We start from the raw sequence: 14,572 nt of genomic DNA, 5'->3' as shown, positions 1-14,572 counted from the left end.
CAACCCTCATAGAGTATGTTTCTGACCGTTTGCACAGACACATGCACATTTGTGGCCTGCTGGAGGTCATTTTGCAGGGCTCTGGCAGTGCTCCTCCTTGCACAAAGGTGGAGGTAGCGGTCCTGCTGCTAGGTTGTTGCCCTCCTACGGCCTCCTCCACGTCTCCTGATGTACTGGCCTGTCTCCTGGTAGCGCCTCCATGCTCTGGACACTACGCTGACAGACACAGCAAACCTTCTTGCCACAGCTCGCATTGATGTGCCATCCTGGACGAGCTGCACTACCTGAGCCACTTGTGTGGGTTGTAGACTCCGTCTCATGCTACCACTAGAGTGAAAGCACCACCAGCATTCAAAAGTGACCAAAACATCAGCCAGGAAGCATAGGAACTGAGACGTGGTCTGTGGTCCCCACCTGCAGATCCACTCCTTTATTGGGTGTGTCTTGCTAATTGCCTATAATTTCCACCTGTTGTCTATTCCATTTGCACAACAGCATGTGAAATGTATTGTCAATCAGTGTTGCTTCCTAAGTGGACAGTTTGATTTCACAGAAGTGTGATTGACTTGGAGTTACATTGTGTTGTTTAAGTGTTCCCTTTATTTTTTTTAGCAACTTATGGTCAAAACACTCATGGCATTCTCTCAACCAGCTTCACCTGGAATGCTTTTCCAAAAGTCTAGAGGGAGTTCCCACATCTGCTGAGCCCTTGCTAGCTGCTTTTCCTTCACTCTGCAGTCCGACTCATCCCAAAACATCTCAATTTCCTTGTGGTTGGGGGATTGTGGAGGCCAGGTCATCTGATGCAGCTCTCCATCACTCTCCTCCTTGGTAAAATAGCCCTGACACAGGCTGGAGTTGTGTTGGGTCATTTCCCTGTTGAAAAACAAATGATTATCCCACTAATCACAAACCAGATGGGATGGTGTATCGCTGTAGAATGCTGTGGTAGCCATGCTGGTTAAGTGTGCATTGAATTCTAAATAAATCAGTGTCATCAGCAAATCACCCTAACACCTCCTCCTCCATGTTTTACAGTGGGAAATACACGAGGAGATCATCCATTCACTCACACTGCGTCTCACAAAGACATGGCAGTTGGAACCAAAAATCTCCAATATGAACTCCACACCAAATGCAGTCTCCTCTGAACAGTTGATGTTGAGATCTGTCTGTTACTTGAACTCTGAAGCATTTATTTGGGCTTCAATTTCTGAGGCTGGTAACTCTAATGACGTTATCTGTTGCAGCAGAGGTAACTGTGTCTTCCATTCATGTGGCGGTCCTCATGAAAGCCAGTTTCATCATAGCACTTGATGGTTTTTGTGACTACACCTGAAGAAACTTTCAAAGTTCTTGAAATGTTCTGTATTGACTGACCTTGTCTTAAAGTAATGATGGACTGTCATTTCTCTTTGCTTATTTGAGCTGTTCTTGCCATAATATGGACTTGGTGTTTTACCAAATAGGGCTATCTTCTATATACCCCACTACCTTGTCACAACACAACTGATTGGCTCAAATGCATTAAGGAGGAAATAAATTCCACAAATTAACTTAAGAAGGCACATCTGTTCATTGAAATGAATTCCAGGTGACTACCTCATGGAGCTGGTTGAGAGAATGCCAAGAGTGTGCAAAGCTGTCATCAAGGCAAAGGGTGGCTATTTGGAGAATATCAAATATATTTTGATTTGTCAAACACTTTTTTGGTTACTACATGATTCCATGTGTTATTTCATAGCTGTGATGACTTCACTATTATTCTACAATGTAGAATAATAGTGAAAAATAAAGAAATACCCTTGAATGAGTAGGTGTTCTAAAACTTGACTGGTAGTGTACTTTCAGGACTCTACATGACTGCTGATGAGCATTCAGCAGGTAGGAATGGCTAACACTATGAAGCTTTTTCTTCAGTGGAAGAACACACTTCATAGTGTTAGGTTCTAAATAAAGTGCAACAACTCAGACGATTAGTAAAGCTCAAACCAAGTTTATTCCCCCAATGGGTCAGACAGCTGAAACAGGCAAAGACATGTTTGTTTCCACTACCACCAGTATATATACTCCAATTTGGATGAAGTCTCCTCCTTCACTATAAACATTACATCTTTATTGCTAGGCAGGAAGTTAAGTGAGGCGGTTAATAAACTGTTCCTTCTCCCTTAATGTGACCTGACCTCCACCCCCATTCATCACAAATCCACAGCTCTCCACCTTTATCAGTGACTGCAACCATGTAATCGCCTTTCCTTTACTCTGTACAGTCCAAGCCAGTGGCCCTTATCCAACCTTAATTGACCCCACCATATACATTCCTCCTACAGATAACCATTAACTTATGGTGTAGAAACCAGACTGTGGCACTCCTCATTTCCATAGAATACCTGGTGATTAACAATATTTCAAGTTTAGAAGTCAGAACTCATCAATATAATTAACTTACACTAAACAAAATACAACAAAACCATTTACAGATGAGGATATTTATTTGAGGCAGTTTCCTATTTCCTGTTTTTGTATGGATTGCTACATTTTTTGAAAAGGGAAAATTCAAGTCTGCAATTTCAAAATGGAAATTACAAACTTTAGAAAGCATTTTAAACAAACACACTACAAGTTAAATTCTCCTACAACAGGGTCATCAAATTAAGATCCTACATCTGTAAAATAAAAAAAGGATACAAGCACATTATTCCATCAGTCATTACCCCACCTTTTTAACAAAATGAGGCTCAAGATTCTGACAAGAAACAGGAAACAAGGTGTTCACTTTGTCCAACCCTTATGCAAAAACATAACTTATTAAGTTTCAGTCAGTAAGAGCAAACAGAAAACCTACTTAGTGGCACTGCAACACTGCAATAGTCCAAGGAGCTTCAGCAGTTCTGAAGAGGGGACCAGTAGGCATGCAGGTAGGGATAGAATTCCCAGTAGGCAACACACCAAGGTGCATCTTCATAATCTAAAGTGGCCTCTTACATCCTCTCCTTCGCTGTTGCTGAATGGAGTGAGCTGGTCAGACTATACTACATCACACCTTACCTGAGTGGTTACAGTAGACCAGTGCAGATGAAGAAGGAACCACATTGGACTAATGACATACAGCCCTTCCCATTTGATTAAGGGGGGGGTTCTTACAGGTGAAGTATGAAAGTTCAGGGTCCTGTGGTAGTCACTGAGACTTCCTGTTTCATTCCTGCACCCATTCCCTTCTCTCTTTCAGGAAGTTCCCAAAGGCTGTGCCCTACTTGCTCTCCTCACTCACTGGAAGGGGAGATGGGTAACCTTAACAGGGGAACTTATATTCCCTGTATTTTTGTGTTTAATAATATTTTTGGAACAAATCTTTGCTTCCTACGTAAGACTTATTAATGATTGACTTGTTTGGAATGCAAGGTGACTTGATCTTATAAAACTCTCCACTCACTGCCGTGATCGATGTCATCCATGTAGCTGTCCACCCCCTCCTCATACGGGTTCCCACGGTTGAAGAGGAGGTCACTGTGGCCAACACATCAGCTTCCTCTGAAGGATAGGAAGTGACAATTTCATTATTTCTTTCACTAACACCGGACTCGTGAACACAATTCTAGTATACAATACGCAGTACGAGGTCTAATACTCACATACACACACGATCAAGCACACAATGCATGGGGGTCACCCTCTCACAGGCACACACATGGACACATACTGCCTCACCTGTTTGTGGGGTCATCTCCATGGCAACAGCCCCCATGTTTTTCTGTAAATGCTCAATCTGCTCCTGTAGCTTCCTGCTCTTAGCATCCGTCTGGAGAGCATACCCAGACCATCAGATAGAGATCTCGAGCACACACACAGTACATACAGTTGTTCATAGCATTGTGTACTGAAGTAAAAGCCCCGTTGAGGCTGGGGGAGAGGGGGGGGGTTCTACTAAGCATTATGGAATTGTTTTAAAGGTCATACCAAGGATCATTTTGCTCTTTGATTTAAAACAAAAAAGATTTTATTACCATTTTGATTTGGCGTTACTGCTATTAGCCATACAAATGCACTGAATAACAGATTTTGTACATGGAACAGATAGTCCCCCCCCAAAAAAAATCAAAAGGAAGTGTCTGTCTTATCTGGGATAGAGAGCAAAAATCAGGAAGATCAGGCAAAGATCAGGAAACAATAGTTATGCATTAAAAAATATATATAAAATCCATTTTACTTTTGGCACTGAACAGTCTCTATTATACAGGACACACCTACTCATTCCAGGGTTTTTCTTTATTTTTCCTAGAGAATGCCAATAGTGTGAAAAGCTATCAAAGGCAAAGGGTGGCTGCTTTGAAGAATCTAAAATATATTTTCCTTTGTTTAACACTTTCTTGGTCCCTATTTGATTCCATGTGTTACTTCATAGTTTGGAAGTCTTCACTATTATTTTACAATGTAGAAAATAGTAAAAATAAAGAAAAACCCTGAAATGAGTAGGTGTGTCCAAACTTTTGACTGGTACTGTACTTATTCATTTTCTTCAACTGGTACCGGGGTCAGACGGGTCTTGTGAGGCCTGTGGGTGTCCTAGAGAAAAACAACATGAGAGTCTCACCTTTCCACAGCGGGGTAATGTTAGTGAGTAGCCCAAACTGTTCGAATGCTACAGACAGAAGTTGGCAGATCGGCGGTACCGACCTCAGACGTGGGGGTCGTAGGGTGAAACGGAGAACACATGAGAGTCTCATGGTCTGACAAACACCGCTGTAGCTCTGCCACCTTTCACTGCAGATGAAGAGGATGTGGTCGATTGAAACCAGATATCTCTATCTTAAACAGGTATATTTTTATGGGGGCGGGACATCGACTCATTCGGGTTATGTCTGCCCCCGTGGAAATCTAATTAGCATTAAAAAAATCCCACTACAAATCCATTAATTTACGTGCTCCCGAGTGGCGCGGTGGTCTACACTGCATCTCAGTACAAGAGGCGTCACCTGGTTCGAATCCAGGCTGCATCACATCCGGCCGTGATTGGGAGTCCCATAGGGCTGCGCACAATTGGCCCAGCGTCGTCTCGGTTTGGCCGGGGTAGGCAGTCATTGTAAATAATAATTTGTTCTTAACTGACTTGCCTAGTTAAAGGTTAAATAAAAAATAAAAAGTTGAAGCTAGAGACATGTTTTTTTTTTACATTGGATGCTTCTCAATCCAGCGCATCCACCAAAATCGCACTTCCGCATTTGCGGTCTGGGCTGGAATCATACAACACTGTGTTCAGTCCAGCACATTTAGAGATTTACTGTATTATTAAATAATAATCCAGAGAGAATTATCTTCGGTCATCGTCATAGCCGTGTATATTCCCCGTCAAGCAGATACCATGACGGCTCAAGGAACTACACTGGACTTTGTGCAGCCAGGAAACCACATATCCTGAGGCTGCATTAATTACAGCTGATGACTTTAACAAAGCAAATCTGAGGAAAACACTACCAAAGTTCTATCAACACATTGGCCTGTAGTACTTGTGCTTCAAAAACTCCCGACCATTGTTACTCTCCCTTAATGATGGCTACAAGGCCTTCCGCCGCCCTTGTAGCGAGGCTACATACAGACACCGGCTAGTCGGGTTGATTGAGGTAGTATGTACATGTAGATATGGTTAAAGTAACTATGCATTTATGATGAACAGAGAGTAGCAGTAGCATAAAAGAGGGGTTGGGGGAAGTACCTGTGCTAAGGTCTATTCCGCACTGGTCTGACCAATTGGAATCCATGCCTTAAACCTGTTGAGTGTAGGGGGCAGTATTTTGATGTTTGGATGAAAAACGTACTCAAATGAAACTGCCTATTTCTCTGGCCCAGAATCTAGAATATGCATATAATTAGAAAACACTCTAAAGTTTCCAAAACTGTCAAAATATTGTCTGTGAGTATAACAGAACTGATACTGCAGGCGAAAACCTGAGGAAAATCCAACCAGGAAGTGCCTAAGAGAAACGAATCTCCCTGTTCCATTGCATGCCTCCCCTCCATTTAAAGGGATATCAACCAGATTCCTTTCTCTATAGCTTCCACATGTTGTGAACAGTCTTTAGACAGTTTCAGGCTTTTATTCTGAAAAAATGAGCGAGAACGATCACATCATGTCAGTGGATGGCTGGGTGCCAGCAGAGTTTTGCATGCGCAACAGCTTGGAGCAGACATTTTCTCTCGCTCTCCTATTGAAAAAACTACGGGCCGGTTGAAATATTATCGATTATTTATTGTAAAAACAACCTGAGGATTGATTATAAATAACGTTTGACATGTTTCTACGAACTTTACGGATACTATTTGGAATTTTCATCTGCCCGTCATGACCTGCACGAGCCTGTGGATCTCTGAACAAAACGCGCCAACCAAATGGAGGTTTTTGGATATAAAAATAATCTTTATCGAACAAAAGGAACATTTGTGTAACTGGGAGTCTCGTGAGTGCAAACATCCGAAGATCAAAGGTAAGCGATTCATTTCATTGCTTTTCTGACTTTCGTGACCAATCTACTTTGCTGCTAGCTGTTTGTAATGTTTTGTCTGCTGAGAGAGATGTCCTAACAATAAACGCTTGGATAGCTTTTGCTGTAAAGCTTTTTTGAAATCTGACACGCCAGGTGGATTAACAACAAGCTATGCTGTGTTTTGCTATATTGTACTTTTGTAATTTAATTTGAATTTGGCGCTCTGCAATTGAGTGGATGTTGACGAAAATGAGCCCGCTAACGTGATGGGTGCGCCAAGAAGTTAAGATTGATCAAAACAAAAGGACTGGGATATGTTCCAGGTCGCTTCTGAATTCATCAGGAAGTGTATAGTGGATGTTGTTTCCACTGTGACAATTAAAACCTATCCAAACCAAAAACCATGGGTAGATGGCAGCATTTGCGCAAAACTGAAAGCGTGAACCACCGCATTTAACCCCCTAGAGTCGATTAACGTACCGGTGCATCAATCTAAGTAATAAAGAAATCCCCATCAATATCCTCCAGTTTAACCTAGATACAGTGTCTCAATCCACCGGATTCACCAATGTTGCACTACCACATCTGTGGTGAAAGGTGACAGAGCTAGAGCGGTGTTTGTCAGACCACGAGACATCCTAAAAACAGTCTTCTCACAAAAACGTCTGTCATGTCTGAACTATTACAACAGCTATGGAATGGAGACTCACGAACATGATAGTCATCGCCGTTCTGCTCTACGACCCCCACAAGGACAAACACTTCAAAACCTTGTTTCTTGTGATTTATTTTTTGATTCTCTTTTTTTTTTCCATCTATGAATGTGTTATGCGTTTCTCTGGGCTAATAGTAGTAAAAACACATTTTTTCAATACTTTTATAAAATAATATTTTTTTTTTTTATACCTTTTATACCTAAAGGGTGTCCTATAATTCAAATAGCTAAATTATCCATAGTATAAACCATCTTAAACTTATAATTGTGGACGACTTCAAAATTGAATTTCAATTAATGGAATGATAAGGATGAAGGTGATTGAATTTAGAACAAATGTGTAAGAATTTACATGCCACTTATTTTTGTTTTACTAACTAAAACGGCTGTTACACTAAGGTTTTTATTCTAAGAGAAACTAAAATGTTCAATTATATTCCATGATATTCTTAAAATATGTGTAGACTGAATATAAGCATGAGGTCTGCTAAATAATCAAGTTGATGGCGCAGTCATTTTTCCTCGCTCACTTTAGATACTTTGAAAACTAAATACATCTCCAAAATAGTTATTTTTTAAACAAAGCAATTATTATTATTAATTAATTTAGAATTATATAAAAGTCCCTTAGATATTCTCACAGATATGTTATTAACCCTGTTTTTCACAAGCGTAGCAGGCTGTGAATTCTGCAATCAACGTTTCTAGAATTGGCTATTAGCAGGACAATATATATTGGTCATATTGATCATAGCTCCTGAGTGGCGCACAATGGGATTGCCTTGCAATTTTCCAGCTTTATCCACTGAGATTGTGGTGGGCGCACGAGGTTCAAGGCATGAGGGCAGGGGGCACGGGACAGTCCACAGAAGACTGACTTAGCCCATGGGGAAGGAAGGGGGATTGCATCATCGACCCCACTGGGTAGCACAGAGCAACACTAATAATGGTGCTGACTAGGGAAACGTTTCCGCTGTTCTTAGTACCTGTCTGCAAGTTCAAACTAACTAATAATGGTGCAAAAAATGCCCCTTAGATTTGAATTTGGACGGCAGAAATGATTAAATATTAAAGCATTATAGACCTCTCACTAAAGGCATCAGTCAAAAGTTACACTTAAATCTGGATTTTATGAAAAATGACACGAAAAGCGCACATCTGAAAATCCCAAACTCTAAAAGGAATTGGAAAGGTAATTTTGTTAAAACCTCTACAGGATCGGTGGGTCCCCCGTGGGACAGTTGAGCTAATGTAGGCTAATGTGATTAGCATGAGGTTGTAAGTAAAATTCTCTAGTACATCCAATATTAAAGGCTATCAAATGGTTCTCAAAGATGCACTCTGGTGGTCAAACTAGCACTAACTAGCATATGGTAACAATGGCTGACAATTAGAATTCTGTGGCAGCCCACAAGGTGTGCTGCAGTATGACACAACTTTTACAGGAAGAACCACTGTAATTGGCAGGGACTCCAGACAGATTACAAAGAGAACCAGCCACGTCGCAGACACCGACGCCGTACTCTCAAACAAGTAAAACACCTTCTTCACCCGCTTTGAGGATAACACAGTGCCACAGACGTGGGTCGCTCCCGAGGACTGTGAGCTCTCGTTCTTCGTGGTCAACATGAGTATGACATGTAAGCGTGTTAACCCTCTCAAGGCTGCCAGCCCAGACGGCATTCCGCGTTTACGGACATATTCAATCTCGCCCTATCCCAGTCTGCTGTCCCCACCTGCGTAAAGATGTCCACCATTGTTCCTGTACCCAAGAAAGCAAAAGTAACATCTAAATTACTATTGCTTTGAGAGGCTAGTTAAGGATCATATCACCTCCAGCTTACCAGACACCCTAGACTCATCTCAATTTTGATACCGCCCCAATACATCCACGGATGATGCAATCGCACCACACACTGCCCTAACCATCTGGTAAGAATGCTGTTCATTGACTACAGCTGAGCCTTTGTCACCATAGTACCATCCAAGCTCATCATTAAGCTCAGGGCCCGGGGTCTGAACCCCGACTTGTGCAACTGGGACCTGGACTTCCTGACGGCCCTCCCCCAGGTGGCGAAGGCAGGAAACAACACCTCCACTTCGCTGATACTCAACATAAGGACCCCAGAAGGGTGCATCCATCAGCCCCCTCCTGTGCTCCCTGTTCACCCATGACTGCGTGGCTATGCATGCCTCCAACTCAATCATCAAGTTTGCAGATGTTACAACAGTGGTAGGCTTGATCACCAACAACAAGACAGCCTACAGGAAGGAGGTGAGGCCCACGGCAGAGTGGTGACAGAAAAATAACCTCTCCCTCAACAAAACTAAAGTGATCGTAGACTTCAGGAGACAGCAGTGGGCGTACACCCCCATCCACATTGACAGGGCCGCAGTGGAGAAGGTGAACAGCTTCAAGTTCCTTGGCGTACACATCACTGACAATCTGAAATGGTCTACCCACAAAGACAGTGTGGTGAAGAAGGCGCAACAGTGCCTCTTTAACCTCAGGAGGCTGAAGAAATTCAGCTTGGCCCATAAGACCCTCACAAACTTTTACAGATACACCATTGAGCGCATCCTGTCGGCTGTATCACCGCCTGGTAGAGCAACTGCACCACCCGCAACCGCAGGCCTCTCCAGAGGGTGGTGTGGTCTGTCCAACACATTACCAGGGCCACACTGCCTGCTCTCCAGGACATCTATAGCACTTGGTGTCACATGAAGGCCAAGAAGATCATCAAGGACTCAGACACCCGAGCAACAGCCTGTGCATTCAAAGCTGTTTTTCAGTCTCTCTGTCCCAGCTTTATCTCAAGGTCAAACTATTAAATAGCCATCACTAGCCAGCCTCCACCCAATACCCTGCCCTGAACTTAGTCACTAGCCGGCGACCACCCAGTTACTAAACCATGCTCCTTAGAGGCTGCTGCTCTATGTACATAGACATGGAACACTGGTCACGTGAATAATGTTAAAACTTTTTTCCCCCATTTCATATGTATATACTGTATTCTAGTCAAGGCCATCCTATTCAACTATTGCTGTACATATACAATTCTATCCTACGTATTCTTCAGACATACTACATATTCTATCCACAATGTCTATACATCCCATCACACATACATACTCCAGATTCTGACATTGCTCATCATAATATTTCTCAATTCCATTCTTTTTAGATGTGTGTATTGTTAGATATTACTGCAGTGTTGGAGCTAGGAACACAAGCATTTCGCTACACCCGCAATAGCATCTGCTAAATATGTGTATGCGACCAATAAAATTTGATGTGAAATGGAAAACATGTATTTCCTTTGATCACTTAATTAAACACTTCAGAGTGGTCTCAGTGCAGACTTACAGATGAAAGTGTGATTGTTGAAAGTGTTCCAGCCAATCCATACCTTGTTCATGACGACAATGAAGGGCAGCTTCGTCTTGTACAGAATTCTGCAGTAAAAAACAAACAAGAGTCAGAGTGAATAAGCAAATCAACACCCTACACAGGACCTTAAAATTCCACAAAACTTTGTGATTTGATTGAATTGAAACCCTAGTGTTCACATTTATGATATAACCAGACGGCTGTGGTAGCTATTGAAAAACCTGTGTTGATAATGCATAGGTAATGTCCCTACAGTTCTGCAGTACCAAAAATCTAAAATGGCCCCTAGTGTGTCATACCTGCAGGCGTAGAGCATGTTAGACATGAAGTTGACGGGGTTGACGCTACGAGACTTATCCATCACGTACACCAGCACACAAGGGAAGGAAGAGGCCTGAGAACACATTAACACAGACACCAAACATCACAACACTGATAACACTTATGTAGAACCTAGTCATATAATTAAATATTTTTAACAATACACATTACTACTACACACCAGAGTTTCAGTGATGACAGTTCCGGACTCTGACCAGGTAAACACCTCTATTTGTTCAGGCGTGTCAATCAACACATATCTGGGGAAAAACGTCAATGGTTTGGACAGGTAGGTACTGAGGCTGGGCGATTTCTCAAATTAATTTGATTTATTAAAATGTATGTTTTTGCGCAATATCCAAATCAAATAATTGTATTGGTCACATACACATATTTAGCTGATGTTAGTGCGGGTGTAGCAAAATGCTTGTGTTTCTAGCTCCCACAGTGCAGTAACATCTAACAATACACACAAATCTAAAAAGTAAAGCAGATCAAACAGTTGGAAACAGACAGGAGGGTGTGTTCATAATAACTAAACTGTTCTGCCTCGTTAGCTAGGAAATAGAGCCAAGTTTGTTACACTTGAAATATTGAGATTAGCTGGCTACTCACTAGCACATGGGATTGTGAGATTGTATATGAGACTTGTGTTAATTTTATATAATGCCTGCTACAAGAAGTTAAGGTGCATTATACATGGTTCTGGTTAAATTGAACAAAAAGGGCATTTTCATTGACAACAAACCAGATCAATGATTATTGCAAAAAACAGGATCAAGCATTTTGATAAAATATTTAAATTATTAGTGAGTCTTATGGTTGTGGAAAACTTTGGTATAATTTCACAAGCCCTAAATTTATTAGATTATTGCTGACTGTTTTAAAATCAGTGTATTTTACCTTTGATTGTACAACAAAGCTAGGGATGATTTTTAGGCCATATTACCCAGCCCTAGTAGGGAAACACCAGAACAGTGCAATGCTGTACTAAGTAATATTCTTCTTCTATGGTTACCAGGTCATCAGCTAACTTTCAGAGAAAAATATATATAATTACTCATTATTGTATTGTTTCTTCCCAATGAATTTCATGACCTGAGGCTTCCAAACATGGAGAATTTGATTTATGCAGCCCACATTGGACAAGTAATAACAATGGTGACATCTATTGGACAGTCAATGTATCAAACAAATACACATCCTATTCTGTTGTGAGCAGAAAGTGAGTTAGCCTACCTGATCCAATCCAATGAAGAGATTCAATGACGTGACCATTCATCCTTGGGACCCAGGCCATATTGCTCCATGACTTCTTTGTAATTCACTGTGTCACAGATATCTACGAGGGGACAAGAAGGAGTTTTCTGTAACTTATTAGCTACGGTAGCTAATAATAAAATAAGGCAGTGTGTAGACCAACATAATTATAATGATTGAATTCTATGAACAGAACATCCAGGAAACTGACTTTTCTGAACATTCAATAAATTATTGGCATTATCGACATGATGCCAGTGCCACACATTATGCAGGGTAGGTGCTTTTAGCAATGCGGGTATATTTACATACACTACCATAGCTAAAATTGTATTGGGGGGGCAAAAAAACAGTCAGTGAGAAGCCAGAGGTTAAATACAATTCCATTTCAACTTACTCTGCCTGTGGGAAGGACTGTTGGTCATTATGGCAGGGGAAATTGAGACAAAATGTTCCTGTCATGAACAACAATCCTGCCCACCAGCACAGTAAGTTGAAGTGTAATCGTATTTAACTTATGACTTCCCATATACTGTTTTAGTGCAACGAACACTAGAGTAGTTATTTTAATATTCCGCGTTGTTAAAAGCAGCTATATGCACGGTGGTGGTCATGATGATTTCTTACCGATGTTGGCAGGGAAAGGGACTTCGTGCACGGCAGGGTCTAGGTTGATAATATATGGAAGAGACTTCGTGGTGTGAAGATGGGCAGTGAGAAGAAACATTAACAAAGTCAGAGCTAGCATAGCTAGCTAAGTTAGCTACAAGATGGCCGTTACCAAAGTAATTTTTGGGGGCACTGAGCAAATTTAAGGTCTTGTGAGCAGAAACCTGAAAGTTGTGAGAATTTTGTGCAAGTTCTCATGTGTGTTTACAGTGAACACTGAGAATGTACCATTACAGTTTTAGAAAGTAGCCAATACTATTGTGGCTATTTGAGCATAATTTAGGCCTACCTACAAAACCAATGGAACTTATTTGCATATTCAAGCCCGTCTCAAAATACAACACCGCCCCTTTAATTAAGACAAGCTTTTTACCTGACTTGCTTTTCAAAGACAGCTTGAAATTTAGCCTACGCGTTTTGTGCTCTTGTAGGAAGCAGTAAATCCTCATTTTTGACCTCTACTTATCTATAACTGGGCTAATAACTCGCTAACTAGCAAAGAATATCAACAAAAATCCACACGCGCGACTCTGATCAGAAAAACGCATTCAATTTGCGGGTGATTGACAGACCACTCCTGGGCTACCCGCCAATAGAAATCTACTCCCTTGCGCTCTGACATTGCGTTGCTTAGAATAAACATTGGCTGTGACTTTGCTAATTTACAGTTTCTTTACCAAACTGCCTAACTACAAAACAAATATGCAATTATGCTTAGTTTGGTTGAGTTTACATAACCCACATATGCAACGTAAAGTTACTGGTTAGCTTTGGGAGTCTGTGTATTGGTTGGAGTTAAACCATACCAAATCCCGATGTGTCCCAAAGCTAACGCAACCAACGTTAGCTAGATTTAGGTTACCTGCACAACAGTTCTTTTTCCAGACACCGCCATACCAAGCACTATGAGACAAAATGGTTTCTTCTGCGGAGCATTTCCAGAAGTAGTCTCCTGTTCCATCGTCACATTCACTCCTTTCTCCTGAAACCCCTTCTGGACAGGTCGTCTCAGCAGTCGAGTCTGTCGCAAAGGGCCCGCGTGTCTTTCTTATTTCCACCGCTAGGTGATACAAGCCGAGATGTTTTACTTTTTCTTCTTTAGCATAATACATCAACAAAATGGCAAGAGGACGATTTTCAAGATTGTTCCTTTCCAGTCAGTCCAACGCATAGACTTAAATAGACATCGCATCATTGTATCTATCCCACAATGGGTTTTGTGAGAGCACTGGCAGTGCCATAGAGCCCCACATTAGAGGTGTCATAATACCCATAATACCTAGAGGTCAAACATGGAAATGGTTCCAATAGCTCTTATGCACATTCCATAATCGAACGTTCTAAACACACTTCCTACTGGTATGGTAATTTCCAGTGGAGCATAATATAGAACGGAAGTCAGTCTAGTTGTTATCGACAATATAACATTACTACCACAATGTCACAGTTTTTTACTAGGTGTCTTCAGGACTTGCCTCAAATGAATTTTAATGATGTACATCGAATTGGTTAATCAGCCTCCGAGATTCCAGCTAGCAAGAATGGAAAGGAGTTCAAGATGTATATAGAAAGGTGAGTACCAAGTCAGTGACATATATAAAGTTAGCTAGCTACAGTCATATTAGCTAGCTAATTTAAGTATTAACTGTAGCTAGCTAGTTACTTCGTAAATTACATAACGTTGACAAAATCTTCCTGAGAATGTGTGTATTTTTGTTAGCTTGGTTAAGTTATGCT

General features: G+C 41.3%; 1 protein-coding gene across 8 annotated transcripts; it reads right to left on the bottom strand.

Annotated features, from left to right (window-relative positions):
- Positions 1–1,975: 1,975 nt before the first annotated feature.
- On the bottom strand, positions 1,976–14,099 carry LOC112256789 (GPN-loop GTPase QQT2). 8 transcript variants are annotated; one of them, XR_006083872.1, is made up of 9 exons: positions 13,698–14,097; positions 12,794–12,857; positions 12,146–12,248; positions 11,088–11,166; positions 10,885–10,979; positions 10,605–10,650; positions 4,504–4,563; positions 3,709–3,799; positions 1,976–3,531 (listed from the first exon to the last, which is right to left on the bottom strand). XR_006083872.1 is itself a non-coding variant. In XM_042325336.1 (8 exons), exons 5-8 carry the CDS (start codon positions 10,944–10,946, stop codon positions 3,329–3,331), a joined length of 402 nt encoding a protein of 133 aa, XP_042181270.1. In that variant the 5' UTR covers positions 10,947–10,979; positions 11,088–11,166; positions 12,146–12,248; positions 12,794–12,857; positions 13,698–14,099; the 3' UTR covers positions 1,976–3,328. The 8 variants fall into 8 exon arrangements, 6 of the variants coding, with proteins under 6 accessions (XP_042181270.1, XP_042181272.1, XP_024286057.2 ...); XM_042325336.1 differs by lacking the exon at positions 4,504–4,563 and having other exon boundaries at positions 13,698–14,099; XM_042325338.1 differs by lacking the exons at positions 4,504–4,563; positions 11,088–11,166 and having other exon boundaries at positions 1,976–3,270; positions 3,434–3,531; positions 13,698–14,099.
- Positions 14,100–14,572: the final 473 nt, after the last annotated feature.

This window comes from Oncorhynchus tshawytscha, linkage group LG08 (assembly GCF_018296145.1).
Source record: "Oncorhynchus tshawytscha isolate Ot180627B linkage group LG08, Otsh_v2.0, whole genome shotgun sequence".
NCBI lineage: Eukaryota > Metazoa > Chordata > Actinopteri > Salmoniformes > Salmonidae > Oncorhynchus > Oncorhynchus tshawytscha.
The sequence above is the reverse complement of the archived record's forward strand: the minus strand, read 5'-3'. Positions and strand labels throughout refer to the sequence as shown.